We start from the raw sequence: 27,901 nt of genomic DNA, 5'->3' as shown, positions 1-27,901 counted from the left end.
ATCATCTGTCAATTTGGTTTCATCAAGAGCAGGTTATGCCTACTCAACTTTGTGGACTTCTTTGAAAAAGTAATGAAAGCAATGGATAAGGGAAAAACAGTTCACACTGCCTACCTTGACCTGGCCACTGCATTTGACACAATATCCCACTCAAGCATTGTTGACAAACTCAAGAGAAGAAAATGACGTCGGTTGCAACTTTTATACCTCTGGCGCACTGACGTCAGAGAAGAGGCGACAGCAACCGACGCCAGACCATGACTTTGGAACTCGGGCCGACTACGGGTCACCTGCCAGCAGGATAACTCAAGTGTAATGACTGCAACAGTGAAACACGATGAACATCCTTATGTTACCTGGTGGATAGCCAGCTGGCTCACATACAGGAAGTTAGAACTGGGGAATCCACCTTTACAAAAAGTCCAGTCACAAGTATAATCCCTCAGGTATTGGTCATAGGACCACTCCTTTTTGGCATTTACTTCTTTGAAGTCAAAGCCAATGTCAAGGGCCTCTGGCTGACTAAATTTGCAGGAGACATAGAACCTCCACCAACTCAAATGTTCTCCATGAAAGGCTGACACAGACAGATAACTTGTGTCAGTGCCACGGACTAAAACTAAATGCCAAGAAATGCATAATAGTATCCCTTGGGAAGTCATCCACCCCTGGTAACGGTCGTATTGACAGTGCACCTCTAAATGTCAACCTAGTAGTCAGGGATTTGGGAACACACACAGACTGAGATAATCATTCTATGTTATGCAACTTATAAACAAAGCTATGGCATTAGGTTTGAGGAGTTTATTGTTCCACTGTACTCAACATTGATCCTAGCAGTTGTTTTTCCTGGAGCTCAGCTTCCAGCAAATCTTGCCAAGTCATGCTGAAGGACGGTCCTCCCACATCATTAGTCATTTCTCTACTCATGGTGCTGCCAACAAACAGCTTGAATTCTCATTCACAAACTGATATCCAGCATGTACCTATGTGCTGCTTGGGACTGGTCCTAGCATTGAATTCCCTGGTACCCCACTGGTCTACCAGTTGATACAAAGGATTAAGGAGCTGTTAACAAGTTGCTTCCTGTGGTACAGTGATTGATTTCATCAGCCTCCACTGTGTAATTGTGTGACTCTGAGCAAGTCACTTAACCAGACAGTGCTGCCAGACTGAGTCTGTAAAAGGTGCATGGGGATCAGTGCTCTAGCTAGGTAACCAAATGTATGTATATATATATATATATATATATATATATATAGATATAGATATATGTGTGTGTATGTCAATATATATATATATATATATATATATATATATATATATATATATATATAGATATAGATATAGATATATAGATATATAGATATGTATGTCAATATATATATATATATATATATATATGGATTCACTTTATAATCTCTAAATACTGAAATATCGAAATTCAGTATTTCGAGGCTATAAAGTCGAAACCTGAAAACAACGAAAACTCAGAAGCACGAAATTCAAAATCTTGCATACCAGAGATTTTGAATTAGCGCTTCTTCTCCAAACACACACACACACACACACACACACACACACACACACACACACACACACACACACACACACACACACACACACACACACACACACACACTCCCCACACACAAACACAAGCTCTCTACTACATAAAAGCAGGGGGGCAAGCCCCCCTGCACCCTTCACACCCCCTACTAAAATATTCTAACTCCGAGGTCACACTACATACAAACGCACACAAAACACCATCACACAAGCTACATTCTCCTCGCACACACACACATCACAGCAACAAAACACACTAGCACACACCACAGCCCCTACCCAAAACCCTTAAAAAATAAACACTTACCTGAATCCACAACCACAGCGAAACACCAGAAGTGCTAATTCAAAATCTCCAGTGTGCGAGGTTTTGAATTTCGCGCTTCTGAGGTTTCGTTGTTTTCAGGATTCCACTTTATGGGCTTGAAATACTGAATTTCGATATTTCAGTATTTCGAGCTTCTAAAGTGAATCCACACACACACACACACACACACATATATATAATATATATATATATATATATATATGTCAGTTATTAACTTCTTGTTCACTACTCCTGCCTTGTTACCCTTGCCGCCTGTCAGCTACTCAGTTTCCCACCTTCCTCAATAATTTGGGTTGCATGCCTAGATTTCTTTGCATTTCCAACCATCCTACTGCAAGGACAACCCGTTGTACTATACTCTCCAGCCTTTCTTTGTCAGCTCTGATGATTTATTTACCTAGGTGCATCAGATTAGACAGAAAGGACATTTGCAATGTGGAGATCAATGCTGCTGGCCATCTAACAGTCACTTTGTATTCTGGAATTGCACCATCCACTCCTGCAAAATTCTACCCATATCACTTTACAGGGAGGAGAGTCTGTCTCTCTGGTCTGTAACTCAGATGCTCCTTCGTGCAGCACAAAGTTGCTAACTACATGAAATTCCATCCCCTTACCAGTTCCCTGCTTAATCATTATTACGTATCAGTCCTCTGGCTCTACACTACTCCCCTGCAATACACTACACAGTCTTACCAGTAGTTTGCCCAGTACATGTAATACATATGAAAACGCTGACAGAGGAACTATGGTTAGTCATGTCTGTGTGAGTGTTACACCTAAACCCCATGTAGCTATCCCATCTTATCTTATATTCTGTCTATGCTAGACATTCTTGAACCCCTGCATAGAACTACACCTGGAGAATGATAAGAACATCAGACTGTGCTGTGATTTTTATGTAAATAAGACATTTTAAACTAAAAGCATAACGGCTGCTCGTTGATTGGCTTTCTTCTTGGCAGACTGTCAAGGATCTGCGCAGTGATGGCAGTTACATTGTATAAGTTTTCTTATGTGAAATGATGTAGTAGAATGAGTAATTTCGTTTTATATTATTTACCATTTATTTTTTAAATTAAAATGCAATTATAATTTACACTCTGTTAATTTTATATTCTGCAATATCATCTGTATGGGGGGGGGTAATGATTTCCTTAACTCCTCTTTAAAGAAATAATTAGTGGTTACATCTGGTGCCAGTAACCATTCAAATGCTAACATGGAAACTAAATTTTCAGATATTGTTGATCAGGGATATGCTCATATTAGGAAACATCAAATAAATATGCATAGATTTTGTTCACTGTACAGTATGTGCATTGGCCAGTGTTCTAGACAGTCATCATATCCCCTACATATCTGTCAAATTCCTTGCACAAGAAATCTGGACAAAACCTTAAATATTGAGAGGACAAAGGTCCAAAAATATTGTCAGATTTTAAATATTGCTCTTACAAACTTTGAAAGTTGCTATAGTAACAGATTTTGTGTTAGCATACATTTTCTGAAGGATATGAGGTCTGAAACTCAAATGTATGTTATTTTTTTAATGGCTTTAGGCCTCATTGATGTTCCGGAAAACCAGAAATTTTATGAGGAGCAGACCAACAATATGAAGCAAAAATATGGACCTTCTGCAAAAATCTAGATAGTTGAGAAATATGATTCTTTACCCCCACTGTGACAGTTTATTCCAATGGCCTTCAACAGTTAGTAACACTTTCCCACACTTGCACCAGTTTCTTCATTCTTAGGAACTATCTTGCCTATAAGGTACCACTGCTTTATCCCCTAAAGTCTTCTAAACTCATTCTGTATCTCCTCCCTAACCACTTACTGAAAAGTTTATGTGACCTCATCAGCCACCTTGCCTATCTGTGCTAGTACCATATCCCCACCCAAATTTTTTTTTCAGTGCTACGCAACTCATTTAGCATACCAGCCTTTTTTTCTTTTTGCTGCTTCATATTTCTTCTTCTCCTTTTTCAGTAACCTAGTCAAAGGTCAACTGTATTTGCATGTCTCTCGCTCTCTCTCTCTCTATATATATATATATATATGGGTCTACTTGATAACGCCGACACGCCAAAATAACCGACACCACAAAACTGAAAGTTCAAAAACAAGAAACTTCACATGCCTGACAAACCACAATCCTGACAATCAACAAAACAAATACCTTTTCTGAAAAACACACACACAACACAAGCACATCAAACACCTTACAAACCTACACTAAACCTTACATGCACAACTATCTATGCACTAACCTTAACCCAAACCCTAACCCTAAGGTCCATCACTATCGCACACTTACCTTACCCACACCCTAACCCTAACTGACTTAATCCACCCCTAACCCTTAAGTCTGTCACTATTGCACACTTACCTTACTCGCACCCTAACCCTAACGTCCGTGACTATCACACACTTACCTTACCCGCACCCTGACCCTAACGTTCGTCCCTACCGCACACTTACAGTGTTCTCAGTGTCGGGATTTTCAGCTGTCGGTCTTCTCAGTTGTCGACCTTCCGGTGTCGGTGTTCTCGCTGTGTGTGTATATATATATATATATATATATATATATACACACACACACACACATATACACAAGCAGGATCCTAGGAGGTTACTAGGCTGTTGACCCGGAGGTCATTTCAATCCTAGCTGTTTCATCCCAATGTAGTACCACAGATACTCTAGTCAATACCCAGGATTGTAATTATTAACAACTGCCCATGTTCAGGACATGTACAGTAAGAATTTATGGTCCCCAATCCACTTGTCCTGGTTCCTTTTGAACAGTGTTATAGAGGTGCTCTGTTTCACATGAATTGGCAGCCTATTCCAAAGATGTGGCAGTTGCTGGGAGAGAAATTTGTCCCTCCAGCATGTCCTATTCAAGTCGCAGACCATATTTAGGACCCTGAAATGGGTAGCTCTAGTCTGGTTTGATTTACGGATGTGCAGCAAATTCATTAGGTTTTGGTCAGAGATTGCTCTGTAAGCCAGACATAAGTTTCCCCTAAAAAGTCTGTATGATATTGAGTACAGTGACAGGGACTTTAGTTGGTCTGTGGAAGCCCTGTGCTGGAGTCCCTTGATCTTCTTAGCTGGAAACCTCTGAGGTCTCTCCAGTTGCTGCAGGTGCTTTGTACGGTACACGCCGAAAGGGGCATTATACTCAATTATGTGCCTGATTAATGACAAGTATAGAGGGGTTATAACCTCTTTTGCTCTAGAGGTAAGGCCTTTGCTAATCAGGTGTGCTATGCAGAAAGCCTTCCTTACTTTAGTAGACACATGGTGGTCAAAGTTAACGTCTCAGTCTAATTGTGATCCCAGCTCTCTTACCACTTCGTAGTTACATAGGGTATTGTTGTTAATTTGATAGTGTAAAGGAACATTGTTTTACCAAAGGGAATGATAATGCATTTCATTGCATTCAGTTTGAGACCATGGCTAACACACTAGTCATTGGTCTGTGTAAGAACCTCCTGAAGTATACTGACATAATTTGGGGATTCAGTAATTGCACCCAGTTTGTAGTCATCCGCAAACTTGGTCAGCCAAAGCCCTTTAGTTTTGGAGTGAACTTCTGATAAGTATATACCAAACAGTAGGGTGCCCAGCAGTGACCCTTTTGGCACCCCACGGGTGTGTGTGTGGTTATGTATATATATGAATATATGTTGAATTATCGAAATGTAAAAGCATCAGCACTAAAGTGATCAATGTCAGCATTTTGAAAAATAGCATTTTGCAAAACTCAAAAACATAAACCAAAAACAACTGGAAAAAGAAAGACATGGTTTTCTTTTGCAAATGAGCACAGGGACAGGATTAGCAGGCATTATAAAGTTGGGCACATACCCCACAAACTTTTATATGCCAACTCTACAATCTTACCAACTCGGAGAAGCAAAAAATCTGTTAAAATAATGGAATTACCGCTAGCAAGCACAGTAAGAAATTGCACACACAGTGATTTCCCACCAGAGCTAGATCCAGCAATAGGCAACCTAGGCAGTTGCCTAGGGCCCAGTGGCTGGGGGGCCCACTAGCTGGGGACTTCCACATTTACTTTTGAATTATTAAAAAAAAATTAAACCTTTCTTCATAACATCTTTTGTGCATGTGTGTATGTCTGTGTGTGTGTACATGTGTGATTTCCTAGTTAAGGATGGCAGGTTAGTCATTTAACTTACTCAGGCTCACATTTTGTACCTTGGTTACAGGAGACAGGGGCCTTCATCCCCTACACCCACTACTGGACTACTAAAGGACTTGTGAGTTTAAGCGCATTTAAAATGAATTGTGAGTTTCAAGGAAAGATAAGTTTACTGCTGTACCTGCCAAGCTTGTTTTCAATGTGCAACTGTTTTGTTTAACAAATGGCAGTCAATGTTTGTGCTGTAGAATTTGAAAGCAGTGTTAGTAGCACAATGGGTAGCATACTTGCCTTTGGTGCAGAAGGCTGTGGGTTCTACTATCACACCATATGGATGGGTTGTTGATACTGCAGTACACTTCAAGTGGGGTGGGGGGTGTTGCACTCCTGAGTGTATCTTTCTTTGGATGAGATGACTAGTAACTATGAACTTATTGTTTTGCCAGCTATTCCCTACTGCAGTATTACCAATTAATCCTTCAAGGGCAGCAGGCACTAAATTTGTAGTTGAAACACTGAAAAGTTGCCACTACAAACCTCTTCATTAGTTACAGATCTCTTTAATGTGGAAATATTCAGATAACTTTCACTTTTGCAGAGATTGTTCATATTATATTTGTGGACTGAAATGGCAAAAGTTTGAGTAGCCTTTTATGGTTCAAGTGTTCTGAATTGGGGAGTTCTGGCATTATTTTTTCATATATTTTGTTAAAGTGCTTACTGGAAAGTGTTCAAAACTCATTCTAACAAGTGGGGCTGTATTATACAAGGAATATAATTTAATACAATTAAATACAATCAGGAAGGTAAATAAAAGAACACACCCATGTATGCATGGCCCTAAAAACGTGTGCAAGGAGCCTACCGTTTGACAACAGCCCAAAGGTAAACTTAATCTGCCACTGGTCAGATGCATTTTCTTTGATTTCTTTGAATATGGGTTTCAATGCCATTTCAATGAATGTCAGTTTCAAGGGCAGAGAAGTTTACTGTTCGTTCTAAATCTGTTTTCATTGTGAGACTGTACTGTTTGTTTAGCAAATGGCTATCAGTGTTTGTGCTACAAAATTTAAAATAAAAGTTTTAAATTAAATCAAAATATCTGTAATCATCGTAGAAGTAAAGAACAAAATAGTATGCACACTGACAGATTTGAACAGTTTTTATGGTAAATGGGGAGAAACACCCAAATAATGGGACACTTGAGTGGCTGCAGGAAGGCCTATTACCCTGCTTAGGGCCCCATTGGACCATGATCTGGAACCTCTGTTTCCCACAGGTTACAGTGATTGCAGTTCCCTACACTGGCAACATTTACTAACTGCAACTCTTACAAACTAACAAGAACATCACTAACTTTATCAAATCCAAAGAAAAAAATATTGAGAACAGCAACACATATTCTGCAAAAACTGGCTGACTAAATCACATCTCACAATGAAATCTGAAAATGCAAACAATATGTGCAAGTGACTAAATATGATTCTACCAAATGTGATTTCTACCATTTTTTCTACAAAATATGATTTTACCAAATGATTACGTGTGTATATCTATCTATGCCTATTTGTCTGTTTATGCACATGGGTTTACATCAGATTATCAGGTGTTCGGAAAGTTGAATGTTACATGGTCGAAACCATAGCAATGACTTTCCAAAAACTCAAAGTGGTTGTTCTGTGATGGAAGTACAGTGGGGATCAAGGAATTAGCCCTTTAATGTAGTGTGACCTCGGAGTTAGTATACATAATTTGAAGGGGGGTTGTGCTGGGCACAGTCCCTTTATTGGGCATGCAGCAGATGCTTTGCTGTTTTTGCATTGTTTGAGTTTTTCTTTCTGACCACTTGATAATCTGATATAAATATATATATATATATATATATATATATATATATATATATATATATATATATATATATATATATATATATATATATTTATATATCATTGGGGGGCATGTTACTTACTGTCTGCCTCTGTCCATTAGAGGCATGTGGGCCAGACAGGGGGTGAATTTATGATTTCCCATCCAATGGTCAGGGTTACATAGGTTCATAGGTAGATACTAGGCTATCGGCCCTAGGGCCCATACAAGCCTAGCCTAAAAATGTACCCTGTCTTTCGCCACCCAAGAAAATTATTTTCCTGTGCCCCTGTCGAGCAGAGCCACAGAAGTTATCCCCGGGGTGAATTTCCCATTTCCTATCCAATCATCAAGATTTTTCTTGAAGAGTGCTAATGAGGAGCTCTGTTTGACATAGGTAGTCTGTTCCAGATTATGAGAAGTCTCTGGGACAGGAATCTATCCCTCCAGCATGTTCTGTTTATTGTGCTGACATGGTTTAGGTCCCTAGAGCATGTAGCTCGGAGAGATTGGGATTTCTTTAAGTGGAGCATGTCCAATGGCTCTGGGTTTGACATAGCTTTGTATGTTAGGCAGAGATCGCCCCTGAGTAGGCGATATGCGATGGAGTAAAGTTGTAGTTTTTTGAGACGGTCTGCATAGGGCATCTGTTTGAGGCCAGTAATCCTCTGTGAGGTATTTCTGTGGTCTTTGTGAATAGGGTCAGGGATGCTCTCTGCTGCATATGGATAGGCAGCCTATTCTATAGTGTGGGGATCCCTTGAGACACATATCGCTTGCCAGCATGTTTTATTTAAGTTGCAGACAAAGTGTAAATCAGAGGATCTAGTGTTTCTAGTACTGTTCATTTTGCAGATATGCAAAAGATCCATCAAGGCTGGATCTGAGGATGACCTATATACCAGGCATAGATTAGCTCTCCTGTAGGAGACTGAGTATAGAGATATCGCCGTAAGGTGATCTGTGTAGGACAATGTGTTAATACCCTGGATTCTCTTGGTGAGGAACCTCTGTAGGCATTCTAACTGTTGCAAATACCTGGTCAGGTAGATGCTGAAGGAGGCACTGCACTTGATGCTTCTGATAAAGACTAAGTAAAGTGGTACCTTATCTTCCTTGTACCTGGATGCCATATCCTTACATATAAGTTGGGCAACATAGAATGACTTTCTTACTATTCTGACTACATGTTTATTGCAGGCGAGATTCCTGTATACATATGTTCCTGAACCCTAACTATTGGGTCAACTCTTAAGGGTATTTTAATGATGGAGTAATTGGCTTGTGTGGACATTTTCCCAAAGGGTACTATAATGCATCTTTTGGCATTAAGTTTTAAACAGGGCATTGCCACCAGTCATTTGCCTGAGTTAGGCCCTCTTGCAGGATATCAGTGCCATTAAGGAGTCTATGTTAGCTCCCAATTGACAGTAATTTGTGAACTTTGTGAGCCAGAGGCCCTTGACATTAGTTTTGACTTTCCAGAATTAGATGCCAAACAGGAGTGGGACTGGCATAGATCCCAGAGGTTCTCTGCTTGTGACTGGTCTCTTGCTGGAGGTTCTATCACCAATCTTGCCTTCTTGATGCTTTTGTGAATACTGTTACACATTGTTAAAATCAGTTACAATCAGCTAGAGTGCATACCCCAGGGGCAAGAGCTGCAAATCTTCCTCTTAACCCCTCCCCAGCCTTTTCAACCATTTCACTGTTGATAAATTTTGCTTTAATTACCTGCTCTCTTATGTTAGGGTATTGAGTCTCTCTCAATAGAGGCATAACCTTCAGTCCCTACCCCTCAGTATGTACTGCTCACTAATTAAACACCAAACAAAAGTGCAAAGTCTCAAGATAATTTTATCTTTAGCTATATAGTGTGCAGCAAACACAGAGCAAAGGGGAATACAAATGTAAAAAAGAATAAAAGCCACCATTGTGGACTAGTAACCAGCATCAAACTTACTCTTACTGATTGTTTTTCTTAGGGGAACTTTCCAATCCTCAAACAGGGTGTAATCCCACTCCATTTGCCTTCACTGAGCTCAGGCTCACTCTGCTCCTCTACCCTACCCCCATTCCACCCACCCACCATCACTTTCATTTAATTTCTGCTATCTACCTAAATACAAAACCTAACCCACCTCATCCAATTACCTTATCCCTGCTCCCCAACCTCACACAGCCCCACCCTTTTCCCTTTACACCAGGTCTAATCAGATTACTGCTACTTCTTACAACTCTAGCTTATACCATGGCTATAATCTATCTCCTAACCCCTTTACTTTACTTCCTCATTTCACTCACCTCCTAGCAATCACAACTCCACCACTTCTAACTTCCAACTACTATTATACTCTCCATTCAATGAAAATAATCATCCTATACATGCTCTAGCTCACTATCTCTGTTCAACATCTCCCCATCCCAACTTCACAAACACAAAGTCTTAGCACACACTCCCTTAGCACCTAAGCTAAAGCTAAAATACTTGTGTCACAACAGCTACCAGTACCACTCCAAACCACCCCCGCTCCCAAACACACTTCTAATTGATGGGGATATCTACCCCAATCCAGGTCCTACTTCTCCTACAACTTACATCCCAACAGCCACCGTTCTCAACAGTCCTCCCCCAATCCAAAACATCTTAATATATACTTAACACACACAGCCTCCCAAATAAAACCACAGAACTACACTCCTGGATTACCCTCCATTCCTCACACATCCCAACCCTATCTGAAACATGGTTAAAGCCCTACATCTCAAACCCTGAAATCCTTCCCTCTCATTACAATATCTACCAGCAAGACAGAATAGTTAGGAAAGGTGGTGGTGTCACCATTATGTACTCTGAACACTTCAATCTATCCCCTACCCATAACCCATCCAAATTTCCACCTCCATAACCCATCTAAATTTCCACCCCGCCAAACTACTTATCCTAAACTGTTACCATTACCCACAAAAGAAATTTGTCTTAGCTGCTATCTATATCCCACCAGGGATCCATACATTCCCATCCTTGAATCCATACATTAATGGCTATCGCTTAATATCAGGTATGAAGCTATTCTGTTAGTTTTAGTCAGTCAGTGTTAACGTCTCCTATCTACAACCAGGTGATCTCTCACCATCAACCTACATGGCTTTCATCAACTACTTACTACGACTACCAGATTCAATAAAAATAATAATAGTAACTCCACTCCTGACTGAATCCTGACAGCTGACCCTAACCTTTATCAAAACCCTACTACCCTACCAAACTTCCTTAGTGACCACCTTCTTTCTTAGGCACGCCATTCAGATACCTAAACACCATCTCTATAAAGATTGTCACAATTTCTCCACTTTTAAAAGTGAGACCGTTAATTACATGCTTAGCTCTACAGACTGGTCAATTCTGAAATACATCCCTCTAAATGATGCTGTTGTTTATTTCAGTTGCACTTTTCTCTCCATCCTTGACTCCCTAGCACCTCTTAAAAAAGTAAGAATCAAAACAACCCACAGCCCCTGGCTCTCAAAAGATACACTCACTCTTATGAAAAAAGAGACAGTACCCGGAAACAATGGAATAAAAGTAAATATCCTTCTCTTCTCCAAACCCATAAACAGTGATGTAATCTGGCTAAAAAACACAGCAATACAGACGAGAAAAAAAATCTACTCCAATGCCGAACTCACCCATAAGTCTAACCCCCCCAAACATTCTGGCAGGCTATTAATAAGATCCTATACTAAGGCAACCATTCTACCTCCAACCCCTACCCCAACAAACCTCCACCCTTTGAAACTGCCACACTTATAAATTCATACTTCATTGAATCTATTCACAGACTCACCCACAATGTTCAGAACAATAAACACATACACCCCACTCCACATTTCACCAGTACTGCCTCGTTCACACTCAACCTTATCCCGACATCTTACATCAAACTTCTCCTGCTTAAGCTGAATTCACGTTCCCCCTCTTCTGACAACCTTCCCCCCTCTTTCTTAAACTAGCTGCTCACTCAATAGCCTACCCCATCTCTATCCTGACAGTAGATATATTCAAGAATCCAGCATCCCAGATATAAGGAAATCATTCTTTATCACTCCATTAAACAAGGGAGGCAACAGCAATGAACCATCCAACTACAGACCTATTGCTATCTTCTCTCCACTATCCAAACCCCTTGAAAAATCCATTCACAGACAGCTTATTAAGTACCTTCTAGATAATAACCTTCTAATCCCTATGCAACATGGCTTCAGACCACATCATAGTACATCTACTGCCTTACTGTCCTTTACTCAAACTGTTGCCAAATGCATTGACAAAATATACTTGTTTCTTGCCTCTTTCTTGACTTTTTTAAAGCATTCGATACATTATCACACTCCATACTTCTCGATAAACTATCATAACTCAACTTATCTCCTTCTACTATTAAATGGTTCACTAGCTATCTCGCTAATAGACAACAATCAGTAAGATGGCAGGCTACCTGCTTCCCTTACTTACCAATCCAAACTGTGGTGCCTCAAGGCTTGATTCTTGGCCCTCTACTCTTTAATATTTTTACAAACCAACTGCATACTTCCTGTACAGCATCCTCCCTGATACAATATGTGGATGACTCTACCCTTATTACCTGTTCTGACAGTTTCTCTAACCCCCTCTCTACTACTCAACATAGCTTCCTAGCTGTAGAAAAATGGCTAACCGACAACCAACTAATTCTAAATCCTCCAGCTACAACTCTTTTTTCCAAAAACCCTCTCTAACCTCAAATCAACCTTCACCATTTATTTTCTTGACAATACCATCATACAACCTGACCCACATACTAAACTTCTTGGTGTTACGATGATCAATTAAAATTTGATACCCATATTCAGCACTGTACTAAAAAGACCAACCAAAAACTTGGCCTACTCTACAAACATAAAAAAATACCTAGCTCCTGACTCTAGGCAGAAACTAGCTCAGGTCTTTCTCCTAACGTGTCTACTTTGTATCCCATTTTCACATCTGCGATCTACCCTTTTGACTAAACTCTGTCAGTCATAATATAGTGTTGTAAGATTTGCTAGTAACCAACCCTACACATCTTATCACTGCCATGCACTAAAACAACTCCAGTGGCTTGACTTTCCCCAGCACCTTCTTTACTCCCAGCTGCAAATGACTCATACTCTACTATTAAAACTCCTTTTCTATCCTTCTCTATCCTCACTAATATCAAATTATACTCCTCCAAGAACTCTCCGGAGCTTTGATCAGCTCCTTTTGGACACCTATAAACCAAACAAAAACATTAGCAAACTTTAATTATTTATTTCACATTTGTTAACCGGGTTGGTCCAGCTGAGCATAAGCCCATTTTCAGTGGTGACCCGAGGAGAGAAGCTCCAACAGTGATATTAAACATCTTACACAGATTAGAGTAGCAATTAAATTACAGAGTATAATAAACAAGACAAAAAGAGTAGTAAGCATGATTATTGATATACACAGAGATATGTAAGAAGGATAATATATGATCTGATAAGGAAAAAGAAAGATAGAAGAAAATAAATAGCAATGGGAAGAATGGTATTAGCAGCAGTCAGGAATCTTTGAGATTAGGTAAATTAGGTAGAGTCAGCAAGTGTTCAGGTTGGATGCTGACAGGACGTAACCAAATGTTCTGGAGGAAGTGTTTTAGTTGCATTTTAAAGTTGTTAGTTTGTGTGATGTTTCGTAGATTTGAGGGGAGGTTGTTTCAGATTTTAGTTATAGATGATTTGTAAAGGAGATTGCCTATGTTCATTTTTGGGGTACATGTTTCAAGAAGGAGTTTTTCAGAACTGCGAGGGGAACGAGGGGGCGGGTGTTGTAGGAAACTAAGTTGGTGAGAGCAGGATAGGCCATAGGTTTATTTAGTATGAGATGGGTTAGTTGTAGTCGGGATAGTTTTAGAAGGTGGGGGAATTCAAGTAATTGTAGCTTGTGTAGGGCTATGCAATGGTGGGTAGGATTAGTTAAGTTGGCTGCAAATTTGGCAATTTTATTATAGGTTTGTTCTAACTTGCAGAGTAGACAGGATTGGAGGTTGATGAGTACAGGTGATCCATAAAGGAGGGTGGGAAGGAGATATGCTTGTGCAAGGGATTGCCTGGATTCAGCAGAGAGGAATTTAGAGTTGCGGTAGAGTAGGCCTAGCATTTGGTTAGTTTTTTTGATTGCTTGGTGTATGTGCATGTCATATTTTAGCTGGTCATCAATGGTCATGCCCAGAAGTTTGGTGTTTGTGTCTACAGTTATGGTGGCATTGCTCTATGAAGAGATTGAGAAGGTAGTCTTAAGGTAGTCATTATTTTTGGGGAGAAAGAGGAGTAGCTTAGTTTTTTTCAACAAGAAGGAAAGATTATTGAGTGTGTGTTTGAAGTTGTGAGATAGAGTTGGAGGAAGTAATCAAAGTGGAGACATCTGCATACTGTATGATGGTAGAGAGGGGGAATGCTGAGTGGAGATCATTTATAAATATGTTGAAGAGAAGAGGTCCCAGAATAGAGCCTTCAGGTACCCCTGTGTAAATGGGTAGGAAAGAAGAGCAGGATGCTTGCCATCTGACAGATTGATGCCTATCAGTGAGATAACTAGAAAACCAAGAGAGAGTAGAGCTGGACAGGTTTAAGGTTAGCTAGTTTAGTCAGAAGTTTGAGGTGTGATACTGTGTCAAATGCCTTAGATAAGTCTAGGAAGAGACATGAAATTAGATTATTGTTGTTCCTGTTTTCAGCTATGGAGTGAGTAAAGGATAGAAGGGCTGTAGAGGTACTGTGGTGGGGCCGGAAACCATGTTTGGTGGAGGTTGTTTTGGAGGAGGAAGGTAAGTATTTGGGTGTGAATGCATTTCTCTAGAATCTTAGTGGGGAAAGTATAGCAATAGGTCTGTAGTTAGTGGGATTGTTGGAGTTGCCACCTTTGTGAAGGGGGATTACATAGAAGGTTTTCCAAATGTTGGGTACAGTAGCTTCTTTAATAGATCGATTAATGAGAATGGAGACTGGGTAGGCGACTGAGTCTGCTGCAAGTTGGAGGAATTGAGGAGGAAGCATATCGGCAGAGGGAGAGCAGGGTTTTAGTTTGAAGAGCATATATATATGGGAAGTGGATACAGGGTTGAGGGAGAAACCTGTGTTGCTGTTTGTAGTTTAGGGAGACATTTCTTGGTGAATCTGGTTTGTGTTGGTTAACTTACTTATGGTGTCTATGAAAAATTGATTGAGGAGAGAGGCTGTTTCCTGGTTGGGGCGGTTTGGATAGGGATTTGGTGTTCGAGGTTTACCAGGGTGGAGGATAGAGGTAATACTTCTCCAGAAATCTTTGAGGTTTGATTGAGTGGTGGCCTGTGTGTTAGTATAGAAGGTCTTTTTATCATTGTATATGTGTTCTTGGTATGATTTCTAAGTTCCTTAAATAGTTGGAGGTGGGAGGGGGATTTGGTTTTAATCCAAGTTTTCCAGACTTTGTCTCTTTTGTGCATTAGTTTATGGGTGCCTTTACTGAGCCAGGGGGCATAATTTAACTTGATTCTTATTTTACGTGGGGGGGGGCAATAGTGTCAAGGGTGTTTAAAAAGATGTAGTTAAATTCAAGTATTGCATCCTCAAGAGGAAGAGTATGCAGGATAGACCAGTTAATGGCAGAGAGACTGTCATTGAGAGTAGAGGGGGAGAAGTTTATAAGTCTACGACATATTTTGTAAAGGTGTGGTTTTTGTTGTTGGGGTGTGTATCTCTGAATAGAGATGGGTAGGCAGTTATGTAGGCCATTAGAAAGTGTAGTGAGGTTGTGGTAGAGTTGGGGGCTATTGCACAAGATCCAGTCAATTATTGTGCCTTGATTTGAGTGTTTGGATAGTCTAGTAGGGTTGGAGATAAGTTGCGTGAAGCCAAACCAGTTGATGCTTTGGACTGGGAAAGGGTTTCTAAAAACTTCCAATCAATATTTACATCTCCAAGTAGTATAGTTTCATAGGGTAGGTTTAAAGAGAGCCAGGAAAGTATATTTTCAAGAACTTGGACATTCTTGCCAGGGGAAATATATACAGCAGCTATAGCAAGCTTTTTGTGGTTGTTAAGGTGACAGTTTAATATTAGGATTTCTGCAGGGTGGAAATCTGGCAGGGTTATCTGGATGGGAGAGAGGGAGTGGCACTGAGAGTATAGAATTGCCACACCTCCACCTTTTTTTGAGGTCCTATCTAGCCGATAGATGTTGTAACCTGGGGGTAAGATAACAGAGTTTTGAATATGAGGTTTGAGCCAGGTTTCTGTTAGTACAAGTAAGTATGGAGAATATTGTAAGATCCAAACATGAAGGTCAGTGATTTTATTCAGAATGCTTTGAATGGTGATAGCATTTATGGATAGATTTTTAGAAAAGTGGGAGTGGAAGAGGCGGAAGATGGGTGTGTGTTGTCTGTGGCAGTATTAGGTAATTGGGTTGAAAGGTAGATTTTTAGGGCTGTGGAGGGTGTGGTAGACATAAGGGGTAGGCCCAGGGTTAGGGTGGATATCACCTGCTAGTAGGAGAATGCCAGGTTTTGAGTTGGGTTTTGGGGAAAAATATTTTTTGGCATGTGTGAGTGTACAAGTCTGATACTATGGGTGAGAGATGTCTGGAGTATTTTATAATGGAAAAAGTGGAAGATACTGGTGTTATGATGTGAGGGAGATATGGTATGAAATTATTTGATTGAGCTAGAGATATAGTTACAGGAGGAGGTGGGTGTTGATATAGTATATGGAATGTTAGTCTGGTAAGATGTAAGGGTAGTGAGTAGTAGCAGAGATGCTGTAATTATTAGATTAGTTAGCATGGTGAGGGGATAGATGGAAGAAGGTAATAAAAGTAGGTTGGACTGAGGTTGGGGAGAGTTTAAAGTGTGTTTGAAAGAGTGGTATAGGGGTGGAGTTTGGGGAAGGATGATGTCTGTAATAGAAGAGGGTGTGTGTTGCCTAGGAGGTGGGATATAGTTGTGATGTGTGTCTGGGAGTGCAGTGTGATTGGGATGGTTTGGGTGTGGAGAGTAATTGGCTTTAGAATAAATGTAGAGTATGTGGGGGTGTGTGGGAATTTGGGGTAGGGTAGGGGGAGCAGAATGATCCTAAGTGTAGTGAGGGTGAACGGAGCGGGATGAAACTGGCAGCAGTAAAATATCAGGAAAAAAAAACAATCTAAGAGCCCTTAGAACCACCGGAGAGTAGTCAGTATCAGTATCCCAAGACAAAGAAAAACAGTAATGAATATTGGCCAGGAGTGAAAAGGTAGGCTACACCTGGTAATACTAAAACATGGAGTTAAGCACTTGTCTAGTGGCTAGGATGTAAAATAGTTGAGATTTAAATTAAGTAAAGCTGAAATGAGGCAGGATAACAACAGCAAAGAAAGAACTGCTGGTGCTATGGCAAGGGGGCTGAAACAGGGGGATGCCTGGTAGCATGCTTGCCCACGGCAGAGTCAAAATAATTAGTGGCAGTGTTTTCTTTAGTATTACAGCAAGTTAGTGAGTAATTAAAGTACATACATGCATTAGAAACCTTGACACAGGAGAGAGACGTTACTCAGTTCTGGCCATAAGCGGAGATACCAGAACTCTCCCGCATTGCAATTTGTTTAACGCTGTCTTAGTTGGTGACAGAAACTTCTTTACAAATATAGCATTTCCCATGCATGGAACAAACTCCCCTTTAACATCTGAATCATTTCTAACATAAATCTGTTTAAATACAATCTTAAAACTTTTCTCCTAAATATCAACACCTGTCACTGCAATGATCCCACTTAAATCCCAACTTACGACCTTACTACCTCTCAAACTTTTAGCACACACTTATTGCAAGTGTCTTATCTCATTGGCATCACTTTCTCTTTTTGTTAATTAAAAAAAATTCTAAATTTTGTACTGCATGTTATGCACATTATTGTAATGCTTATGTAACAAATGAGGTGTAGTGGTATGCCCGAAAGAAATCCACAATGCAGTCTTCTTTACTTGTCACTGTTTAGTAAAACTAAACTTGATGTACACCAAAATATCAAATAAAATACAATGGAATAACACTAGGTTAAGTGCTATTGTCATGTGCCATTCAGCACAAACTTCTTCAGAACCCAGTGTATCTACAAAGTAAACAGTCTTGTATAACATCCAGGTCAAAGTGCAAAATAATCATTTAATAAATCTACATATAAATATAACAACTGTGCTTTCTGTCATAAAACTTTGTATGCATAAAATGCCAAATGTAATTTAAAAGGTTGGAAGAAGGGTGGAATTAATCTACCAGATATAGAGATTTATTCATTGGCATCTATTACTAAAACAGTTACTCTATGGCTGAACTCAAACTATACAGCCAAATGGAAATTAATTCATGAATCTATATGTAATATAATTAGTAACTCAGCCCACAAACAATATAATATAAATCCAACAAAAGTCTTTTATAATGTGATAAGAGATAACATAATATTTAATAAAAGTATAAAAACAAAGTATATAATTGTTACTGAAACAATAATACTGTTTAGAAAATATATAAACATGAACCCAGATATAAGCACATGTTTTTATATTACATCCTATAGCTTGTACACAAAAATGTATAACTAACTTTGATTCAAATGTAATTAAAAAGCTTAAAGAAAAAGAAGTGATTTGTTGGTATCAAATACTCAATGGCAATACATTACTCACACTACATCAAATGAAAATGAAATTTGAGTTAGATGATAAATTGTGGTTACCAATACAACAAATAAGACAGTACATCACAAATAAGCTAGAACTGATTACACCAACTTTTAAAAATAATATTCCTAAGTTCACAGATCTTGTGATACTTTTAATAATAATACTCACGATACAATACTTATAAAGGACAAGGATATCTATCCAAAATGTATAAGGCACTTAAAGAAACAAAGAACTATACCAATAATAGTTACTGGAATTATTATAATCAGGTTAATCAAAAGGATCCTGATAAAAATGAAAAAGAAATGATCCTTTTATCACCATGCCTTACCTCCAAGTCAGTTCAGTGGAAACTATATGCATGGAAATTCCTACATAGATCCTTTCTAATCCCTCATACATTAGAACTAATATATAAGAAACATATTGACTGTTGGAGATGTAAAACGCATACAAAAGCAGACTGGGAACACATTTTTTGATTCTCATTCACAGAATACATTTTGGTTTAAAATTAATTATTTCTTTCAAACAATTTTTCAATGATACTTTTCAGTTAACCAAGTCATTAGTTTTGTTTAATATACCCATAACACAATGTGTCCCAAAAGTAAAATATCCTTTACTGTGGACATTGCTTGCCATTGCACGTAAAGCCATAACAACTTACTGGAAGAATAAAACACCACCAACTTTTCAAGATTTCAAGAAAACCGCAGTCTTCGTGTCTCAAATGGAAGTAGCAACCATAAAGAAAATAACTGATAAGATGTCATACATTATTTATTGGCAGAAAGTTGAAATATTGAACAAAACAAATTGATCTGATTAGTCAGCACAACATCTTAATACAAACTGCATATTGTATATGAAAACGTGATATAATAGATTGTATACTTAGACAATTGTATATAGTTTCTTTTGTAAATAGTTGACTAGTTGATTATGTTATATTATTTTATGTTTCACTATTTATGGTTCAATCTATTTGATTTGTGCCCCCACAGCCCCCTAACTATATATTCTAACTCCAGGATTGCACTACTGTGGGGAAAAGGACATATACCTTTTATTTGCCTATTTCTAATTGTCAGGCAAATGAACTATCAGGCAAATGAACTGTTGGGCAAATGAACTGTCAGGCAAATGGGCTGCCTGAAATTTCTGTCGGGCAAATGAACTGTCAGGCAAATAAAGGTGACCCATATATATATATATATATATATATATATATATATATATATATGTGTGTGTGTGTGTGTGTGTGTTTTTTTTTTTTTTTTTTACAAATTCTACACTGTCAAAAAGAATGCATGTCTTTTCCAAGTTCTATACTTCTGTAACAGGATAGTTAGTCGTGTCTGAGAGTAACACAGTTTTCATTTGCTTGCAATCTTCTGCCACAAAGTCTTGTTGTGTCCCCTAATATAATTTGTGTCAAAACTCTTGTGATTAAAATGCAAAGCACATGAACAGCTAAAACTACAAATATTTTATTCTTCAGGAAAAGTATGCCAATATAAGCCCTTTCATACCAACCATTTTCTGACTAAATAATAGCAGCATAAAAAATATATCCTTCCTTGACTCTGTTCTACTGTCTTCATGATTTAGGAGTTTGCCAGATTCCAGAAAAGTTGCTCTCAGTGTAAGAGACATACTCAGGTATTTATTTATTTATCTAACAGTTGTTTACCGGGAAAGTATGACTTGGAATGAAGCCAATTTTCAGAGGAGGCCCTGGGAGAAACGCTCCAGACACATGTCTTTGAAATAAATCTGCCTTGCTTCCAAAACATTTTGCTCTCAACATTAAGTGACTTACTTCTGTGTAAGTAATATACACAACATACAAAAAGATCTTTTATGGGTTTTTTTTTTGAGTTTTGGTAGTTTACATGAAATGAGATTCGACAAAATGATATATGCTCATAGATTTATACACACACACATATATGTATATATATATATATATATGTGTGTGTGTGTGTGTGTGTATGTGCATATATATTTAATTTACTACTTTTCTTTTGTGTCAAGATCATAAGTGTAAATGAGCCATTGGGTCTAGTCTACCCACTGTGTGTGTGTGTGTGTGTGTGTATATATATATATATATATATATATACACACACACACACACACACACACACATATATATATATATATATATATATATATATATATATATATATATATATATATATATATAGGTTCACCTGTACACCTATGAATGTATGTATATGTGTTTGTAGGGGTACACTTGACTCAATGACCCAGTTACGGTTATAATCTTGACACAAAACAAAAGTAGTGAATTAAATACAAGGTACGCAACTAAAGAATTAAATTATAACTGGACATTTACAATACAGTAACTGTGATAGTTCAGAATAAAATGGTACATAACTCAGTACCTAATAAACAACAAACCGCATTTAGTCAGAGAGATGGAATTCATATCTGACTGTTGAAATGTTGCTATTCTAACAGCTGTATATGGATGACTGTTGAAGGTGGTTGTTAAGGTGAGACTTGAACTGCTGAAGAGTGGGTAGGGACTTGATTTTCATTGAGATTGTATTCCACAGTACCCCATAGAAGAATGCTCTAGTGAAGAATTCTACTAAACAATCTTAGGTGATAAAGTGAAGAGTTTGTCATATGATAAACAAAGTAATGTGGTGAAAGTTTTTATTGGAATTATTTACATTTTCCCTGTGGTAGAGAAGTCAAGTTAGTCCATCTCCTGGACTTAGACCGCACCTGGCAGAGAAATGCAATCCATAGTCTCATTGCAGCCTTCCATGCAAAACGTCAAGCAGGTGGTTCAGTTTTCTTCATTCTTCTATTATCTTTTTTTTTACTTTCTGCTTCTCTGCTTTAAGTTTCCTCAGAAATCTAGTTAACTGTTTGTTTTCTACCTTTCCTTTCTTCTTCCTCCCTAAATGCCTGCCCTCACTTTATTCCTTTTCAACCAGGTCTGTGATAAAAACTCCTTCCAAGCTGAGTCTTTTTATGCAGTGCCCTAAGAGTTTATATTCCTTATTGCTTATTTTGTTGCTGCTTTTCTCAGAATAAATTATTCTTCTCCATTGTCCAACATTCAAGACCAAGAATTGCATTCACAAACAGAATTTCACATTTTAAGAAGGTATAGAACCCCCCCTTCCATGTCCTCAATGAGCCTGCTTTGTGCTTTGCAATCTGCTATTAAAAGGTTCCGTACACTGGTATAGCAAGTCTTCAAAGACTACATATTTCACCTGCAGATCTGCCTGTAGTTATGCATGTCATGGTTTAGTCAGATGTTGAAAGCTGCAGTATCCTGTAACTGAGGTCACTTGTGTCAGAGCTAATTTGTCTGCAGTTAGTCCCATATAATGAATGGTTTCAAGAAGTTCCTTTATTTATTTATTTATTTACATTTGTTGACCGGGAGTGTCCGACTGGACATAGGTCCATTTTCAGCGGAGGCCCGGGGAGAAAAGCTCCACAGTTAAAATAAACAAACAGTAGTTACATTGGATTACATAGCAATTAACAATTTGATTAACATAGCAATTAATTACAAACATATTTACAGATGAAGAACATAGTACATCAGTAGACAACTAGAATCTTTATCTGCGAAGTACATAGACATTAACAAATGTTGCAATAAGAAGTTCCTGCTGTATAATAAGCACTAGGCTTATGAGCATCTGAGCTTGCTATAATCAAGGTAGTTAGTAGGGTGGAAGAAAGGTAGTGGTTGGATGGGGTGGGTGATATTAGAGTGGGAGTTGCAAGGGCATAGCCAGCATGTTTTTAGGTGCGCTGTTAGTAAAGTTTTGAAGTGGGTGCATGATGGTACGGAGGTAATTGTGGGTGGGAGGGAGTTCCATAATTTGGCTATGGCGCAAGAGAATTGTGCTTCACCAGCAGAGTTATTGGCTTTAGTGATCTGCAAGTGATTTTTGTTGCTGGATCTTAGTGGTCTGGTGGTGCGATAGGGTTGGAGTAGATTCTGGAGGGATGGGACATTTAGTGGATGGTTTACTAGTTTGTGGGCGAGTGAGAGTTGATACCACTGAAGGAGGTGAGGGAGTTCAAGCCAGCCCAGTTGAGCAAGTGAGAGACAGTGGTGACTATGGTAGGATGCCCCTGTGGCGAATTTGGCGGTTTTGTTGTAGCTGGTCTCTAGTTTGTTTAGATTGCATTGCCTTAGGTTGGTATATACTGGAGAGGCATAATGTAGGGTAGAGATAATGTGGGAATTAGCTACGGAAATCTCTGCTGCTTTGGTGAGAAGTTGCTTATTTCTGTATAACACTCCTGTTTTTTTGTGGACTTTTTTTATAGTCATGGATATGTGAATGTCAAATTTTAGTTTATTGTCTATTTCCACTCCTAGCAATTTGGTGTGTTCAGTTGGGTATATGATATAGTGGTGTTGTCTTTTGCTGTGATGTTAAAGTGAGAGTTGTTTTGAGTATGTTTGGTGGGTTGGAAGATGAGTAGTTTAGTTTTGTTTGTTTGTTTTTTAGTAATATCTTTTGTGCTGCCATACAACACCTGTGCACTTTAACAGGCTTGCATTTTTTATCAAATTACTTTAACATTTATTAATTTATGTGTATTATTGCCTCTTTGTTTTATTTATCCCCTGTATGTCTATGTTAGAATTTCTATTCTGTTTTATTAAGTTGAAGGCTTTATGATCTCTCTATATTTTGTTTAAGTTTGTCTAAGTGTCTGCTGTGTTAGTTTTATCGTATAGTCAGGAAACTGCCCCAGTCATAGACAATAAAATAATTCTGATTTGAACACATAATTTTGAACTGTTATGTGTACTATGTAAATGTTTTTTATTGCCATTATCTACTACACAGAAATCAGCATCTGTTATTTTGCATTAGAGTAGCATTTCCACTGAAAATTGCCCATGAAAAAAATAATTTTGTATTAAGACACATCTAGTCAACAAAACACAGTATTATTTAAATATTATATACTTCCTTTCTGTGAGGAAAAAAAAAAACATCCAGTAGAACACTTTTTACTTAGACATCTGACTTGTATGACCACAGCAGGTGAACTCACATTCCCCACAAAAGAAGTGGCACTCTCTCTGCAATGTTACAAGCCATCCGACTCCTTATCGCACAAAAACCTTGCCTGTGATATAAATGGGAGCTGCCAGACAGAATGGTTTGTTTCCCAGAGACTACCCCATCTATGGATTAGGCACTCCATCCATGTGAAGCAAAATTCCTCCCTATCCAGATTCAAGTGCAACTTGGACAACTGGATAGGTAATACAAACTTCATCCCTGGTTTGGCACCTGTGTCTTTAATGGACAAAGGCAGCCTGTAAATGTTCCATCTCCCAGGCCCCTGCTTGTAAATCTTTCATCTCCCAAGCCCCTATATAAACTTACCAAGGTACCAGAACTTTTAAGACATTTGGAATGTGTGGTTAGGCCCAAGTGGTTGTTGGCCTAATGAAACCTACTGTAGAATCTTCTGTTGACAATACATATCGACCAGCCACCTTATTTTCCTGTTTCCATATCCAGAATTACAGACAACATTACGCACATGGCATAGAAGAACTGGCAGGATCAACCAGCTGTAGAATCTTCCTCACACAACAGTGCAACCAAGTATCTCATTTTCAATGCCCAGTCTTTAACTGATATTATAAATCATCTCCTAAAGCACCTCAATGCTTGTGTTGTTAGAGAAACACCACTTTCAGGTACATAGAGTTCTTGATGTGGATTTAAGCGTTCCCTTCCAAGATGTCTCAATTCTTCATAGTAACAGGTTGGCATGCTTTACTGCTTAGATACCATTTATCTTACAGTTACTCACTATTCACTTAACAGGATCACTGCAGGACAACTAATATAGGATTTATACGGAAGTTACCATTACACATTGGTTAATTTCCAAAATTTTTGTTCCCTGCACTTGTTATGTTCTTCTATAGAATAAATGAAGACCAAAAATCCTTTTGTTTACATCAATTATTATCCTCCTTTATGCTGCCTGCAGCACTGACAATCATTTCTACAATTTGCTGAGATGCCACAAACAGGTCACAATAATAGGTTCTAAACAAACCATCACATTATTACAGTATATAAAGGGACTAATGATCATGTGCGTGTGTTTATACCTCTCAACTCCAGAATTTTGCAGAATGTCCAAATTTTTGCCACATATTTTGGTCTGTTTCTCACAAAATATGTAGTTTGTTAGCAAATCAATGAGGACTGAATAAACTGAAAAATGACAGACATCTCAGTTTCCTTCAGAAAATCCATATTAGTACAAAACCGGTTATTCTAGCAACCTTACAGATTTATAAGAGAAATGTTTAAAATGTGTCCTTGATTTTGATACCTTTGTCTCATCATTATTTTTGGCTTTGTCCAGAATTCTTTCTCTAAGAGGTTGAAAGGCTGTTTACACATACAGTACTTCTTTAAACCTTCAGTATTTACCGATATTGCACTCCTTGTTTGGAAAACTTAAACGGACATAGACTTTGACTTCATCTGTTAATATATAAACACTAAAGATAAGATGAAGCAAGGTTGAAGGAAACCCATGTCACAGAGTCAGGATGCTGCAACCGAGTTTAAAAAGCAAATCCTTCCCATTTTGTATCTGAAAGGTTTCTAAGCATAAACAGACACTGAAATTGACAAGAATGGATTTACTTCTTACTGCTTCTGACATTTTTTCTCCATTCATTACATTTGGCCACTGTTGCCGAACTGGGTGACAATTTCACCTCCTCTAAATGTATTAATAAGGCCACTGCAACACCACCTGAAACATAATAAATATTTTAGGAATCCACTTGTAATATAAGAATAACAACTCTTCTGGTTACACACTCATCAGAATACACACACACCATGGGGTGATTCCTTGAGCTACAACGACAATGCCTGCGTCACCATTTACATCAAAGCACCAGGGGTGGTGTGTACAAACGAACCTACATGCGTTTTACGCCCTTAGAAATGCCGGATTACTGTCCTTAACCTCCGGTAGAACAAATGAGCAAGCAAAAATGTCGCCATAACATCCCATATGCGAATCTTCACGTTGCAAGAAACAGTAAATCGCAGCCATTATATTGTTTGCACGCTCACTCTTTTTTTATTTACTCATCCATGCACATAAACTGAATTACGCTTTTGGATACAACAATAATAACGGCAAATGACAGGTAAATTAATTCAGCACACCACTACATTTTCATTACCCTTTAGCCTTTCTCACCTGAATCTCTCCTGTCCTGCTGTGTCCCAGATCTGCAGTTTGATTCTCTTGCCGGGCTCGATCTCCACTAGCCTGGAGAAAAAGTCGACACCAACGGTAGGGTCTGAGACCTGGGCAAAGCGGTCCTCCGTGAAGCGTCTGATGAGGCAGGATTTGCCCACCGTGGAATCACCAATAACGATTAGCCGGAACTGGTAAAGCCAGATGGCTTCCATGATGCAAAGAGATGTACTGCGGTCCAGATGCTTTGCAAATGGCGAAGACAGGTGCTCTTAAAGTCTGCACGACAATAAGCTGTTTCAGTTATCTGCTCCTATCAGTTCCGATTGCACCTTTTTTTAGCGAAAGATAGAATAAATAAACTGTACCCCGTGGGCAATCCGTCCCTATCGGTCACTAAATTGTGGTAAAGCTGTACTTCAAGCTTCTTATCAGTGTTTATTTGGGATCGGGTGCAGGCAGGTGTCCGTGGTCAACGCCAAGATAAAACCTGGCAGTAAGGATACCCCAACTTTTAAGGGCTGTCTGGTATCCTAACAAGGTTGGCGGTCTGATTTATAGCTTTGACTTAGTCCTTTTATAGCGGTGATCGTAGTTAAAACTGAGGCACCTTTAACTGGCACAAAACCTAATCGGTCTGCTACCCAGTTCCTTTTAGGATGCTTCAGTAAATTAGCTTGTCAGACGGCCTCCATTTTGCCAAACAGAAACCTGATGTCTCGAGCACCGCAGTTTGTGGTAACAGGATAACGCAGGATTGTGCACTCCTGGCCCTCGATTCTCAGTTCTATAGCATGCGATCGCGCTTCTAACCGGTGAAATAGGGCAATGACTAATTATCACTAAGAGTCTAGAGTTAGTTGTGAAAAATGTCTAACTCAGGATGCGGTCGGTTCAGGCAGTACAATAAACTAGGCGAGTACATCACACCAAATGTAATCCTTTCACTTTCCGTTGTCTTAGTGCGACCTGGGAGCCTGACACATTAGATTGGTGAAGGACCTGATTAAAATTATTCACTTATACATGGTATGCACTTCCTCGGGTCAGTGCAAATCGAACCTGGCCCGTTTAACCGATTTCTCAGTCTCCAGCAGAGGGTATTTACTATTTACCCCGCAAAAAATCAGCCTAATAGTAGCTTAAAAAGACTATACAAATCTGGAAAAAGATGAATCCAAACACCGTTGTTGCTTCGTCGCTACGAAATGCCACATGTTTTTTTTATTATTAACCAGTTGGAAGTGCTGTAGCTTTTAAAGGTGAGGACATAAAAGGCAAATGACTCCTGCTAGAGATGCTTGGAGATGGGTTATGTGGTGAAATGGCAGCAACATCAGCACCAAACACTCTGAGTCATCATCAGGAATTACTGTAATTATCTGACTACACAGGACACAGCTGTAGCAGCCGTAATTACTACAGTATAAGTTCCTTAGCGCACACTCTTTCATGCATACCATTTTAAGTATCCTTGATTAAGTCTCTCCCTAATATTTTAATTCTTTGGCAGAACGTAATGATTTTTCCGAATCACCAGTGGCAGATTGGGTTACCACCTGTCCCACTTTGCGAGGGACAGTCCCTCTTTGGGCAGTTGTGTCCTGACAAAAGATATTAAAATTGACAAATGTCCTGAGATGGTAGGACATAAGTATGTCGTATATTTTATGTAATAGTTGCATAAAACAGTTATTCTGTATCTAAAATACCAAAATGTTATAACAAACAGAATAAGCAACTAAAATGCTACAAGAATAAGCTTTTATTTAGGCAAAAAAGTTAAGTTCTGTCCTTTGTACTGACCGTGGGTATGTGTCGGCCTGTCAAATCTGATGTTTGTCCTGAAAATGTCCCACTTTCGCCATTTGAAAAGGTGGCAACCCTAGTGGCAGACATTACACTTAAGAGCATACTTATTGTTTGTAAAGT

At 38.8% G+C, this 27,901-nt stretch overlaps 1 protein-coding gene across 1 annotated transcript in view; it reads right to left on the bottom strand.

Annotated features, from left to right (window-relative positions):
* The window catches only part of RAB39B (RAB39B, member RAS oncogene family), a 262,481-nt gene extending 235,175 nt beyond the window's left edge, over nucleotides 1-27,306 (bottom strand). The window contains exon 1 of the mRNA XM_044057214.1: nucleotides 25,970-27,306. Coding sequence (XP_043913149.1) covers nucleotides 25,970-26,184 — 215 coding nt within the window. The 5' untranslated portion in view covers nucleotides 26,185-27,306. The remainder of the gene's footprint in view (nucleotides 1-25,969) is intronic.
* Nucleotides 27,307-27,901: the final 595 nt, after the last annotated feature.

This window comes from Protopterus annectens, chromosome 15.part0 (genome assembly GCF_019279795.1).
Source record: "Protopterus annectens isolate FY-2018-M chromosome 15.part0, PAN1.0, whole genome shotgun sequence".
Classification (NCBI taxonomy): domain Eukaryota; kingdom Metazoa; phylum Chordata; order Ceratodontiformes; family Protopteridae; genus Protopterus; species Protopterus annectens.
Note: the sequence above shows the minus strand (reverse complement) of the source record. Positions and strands in the feature narration are given on the sequence as shown.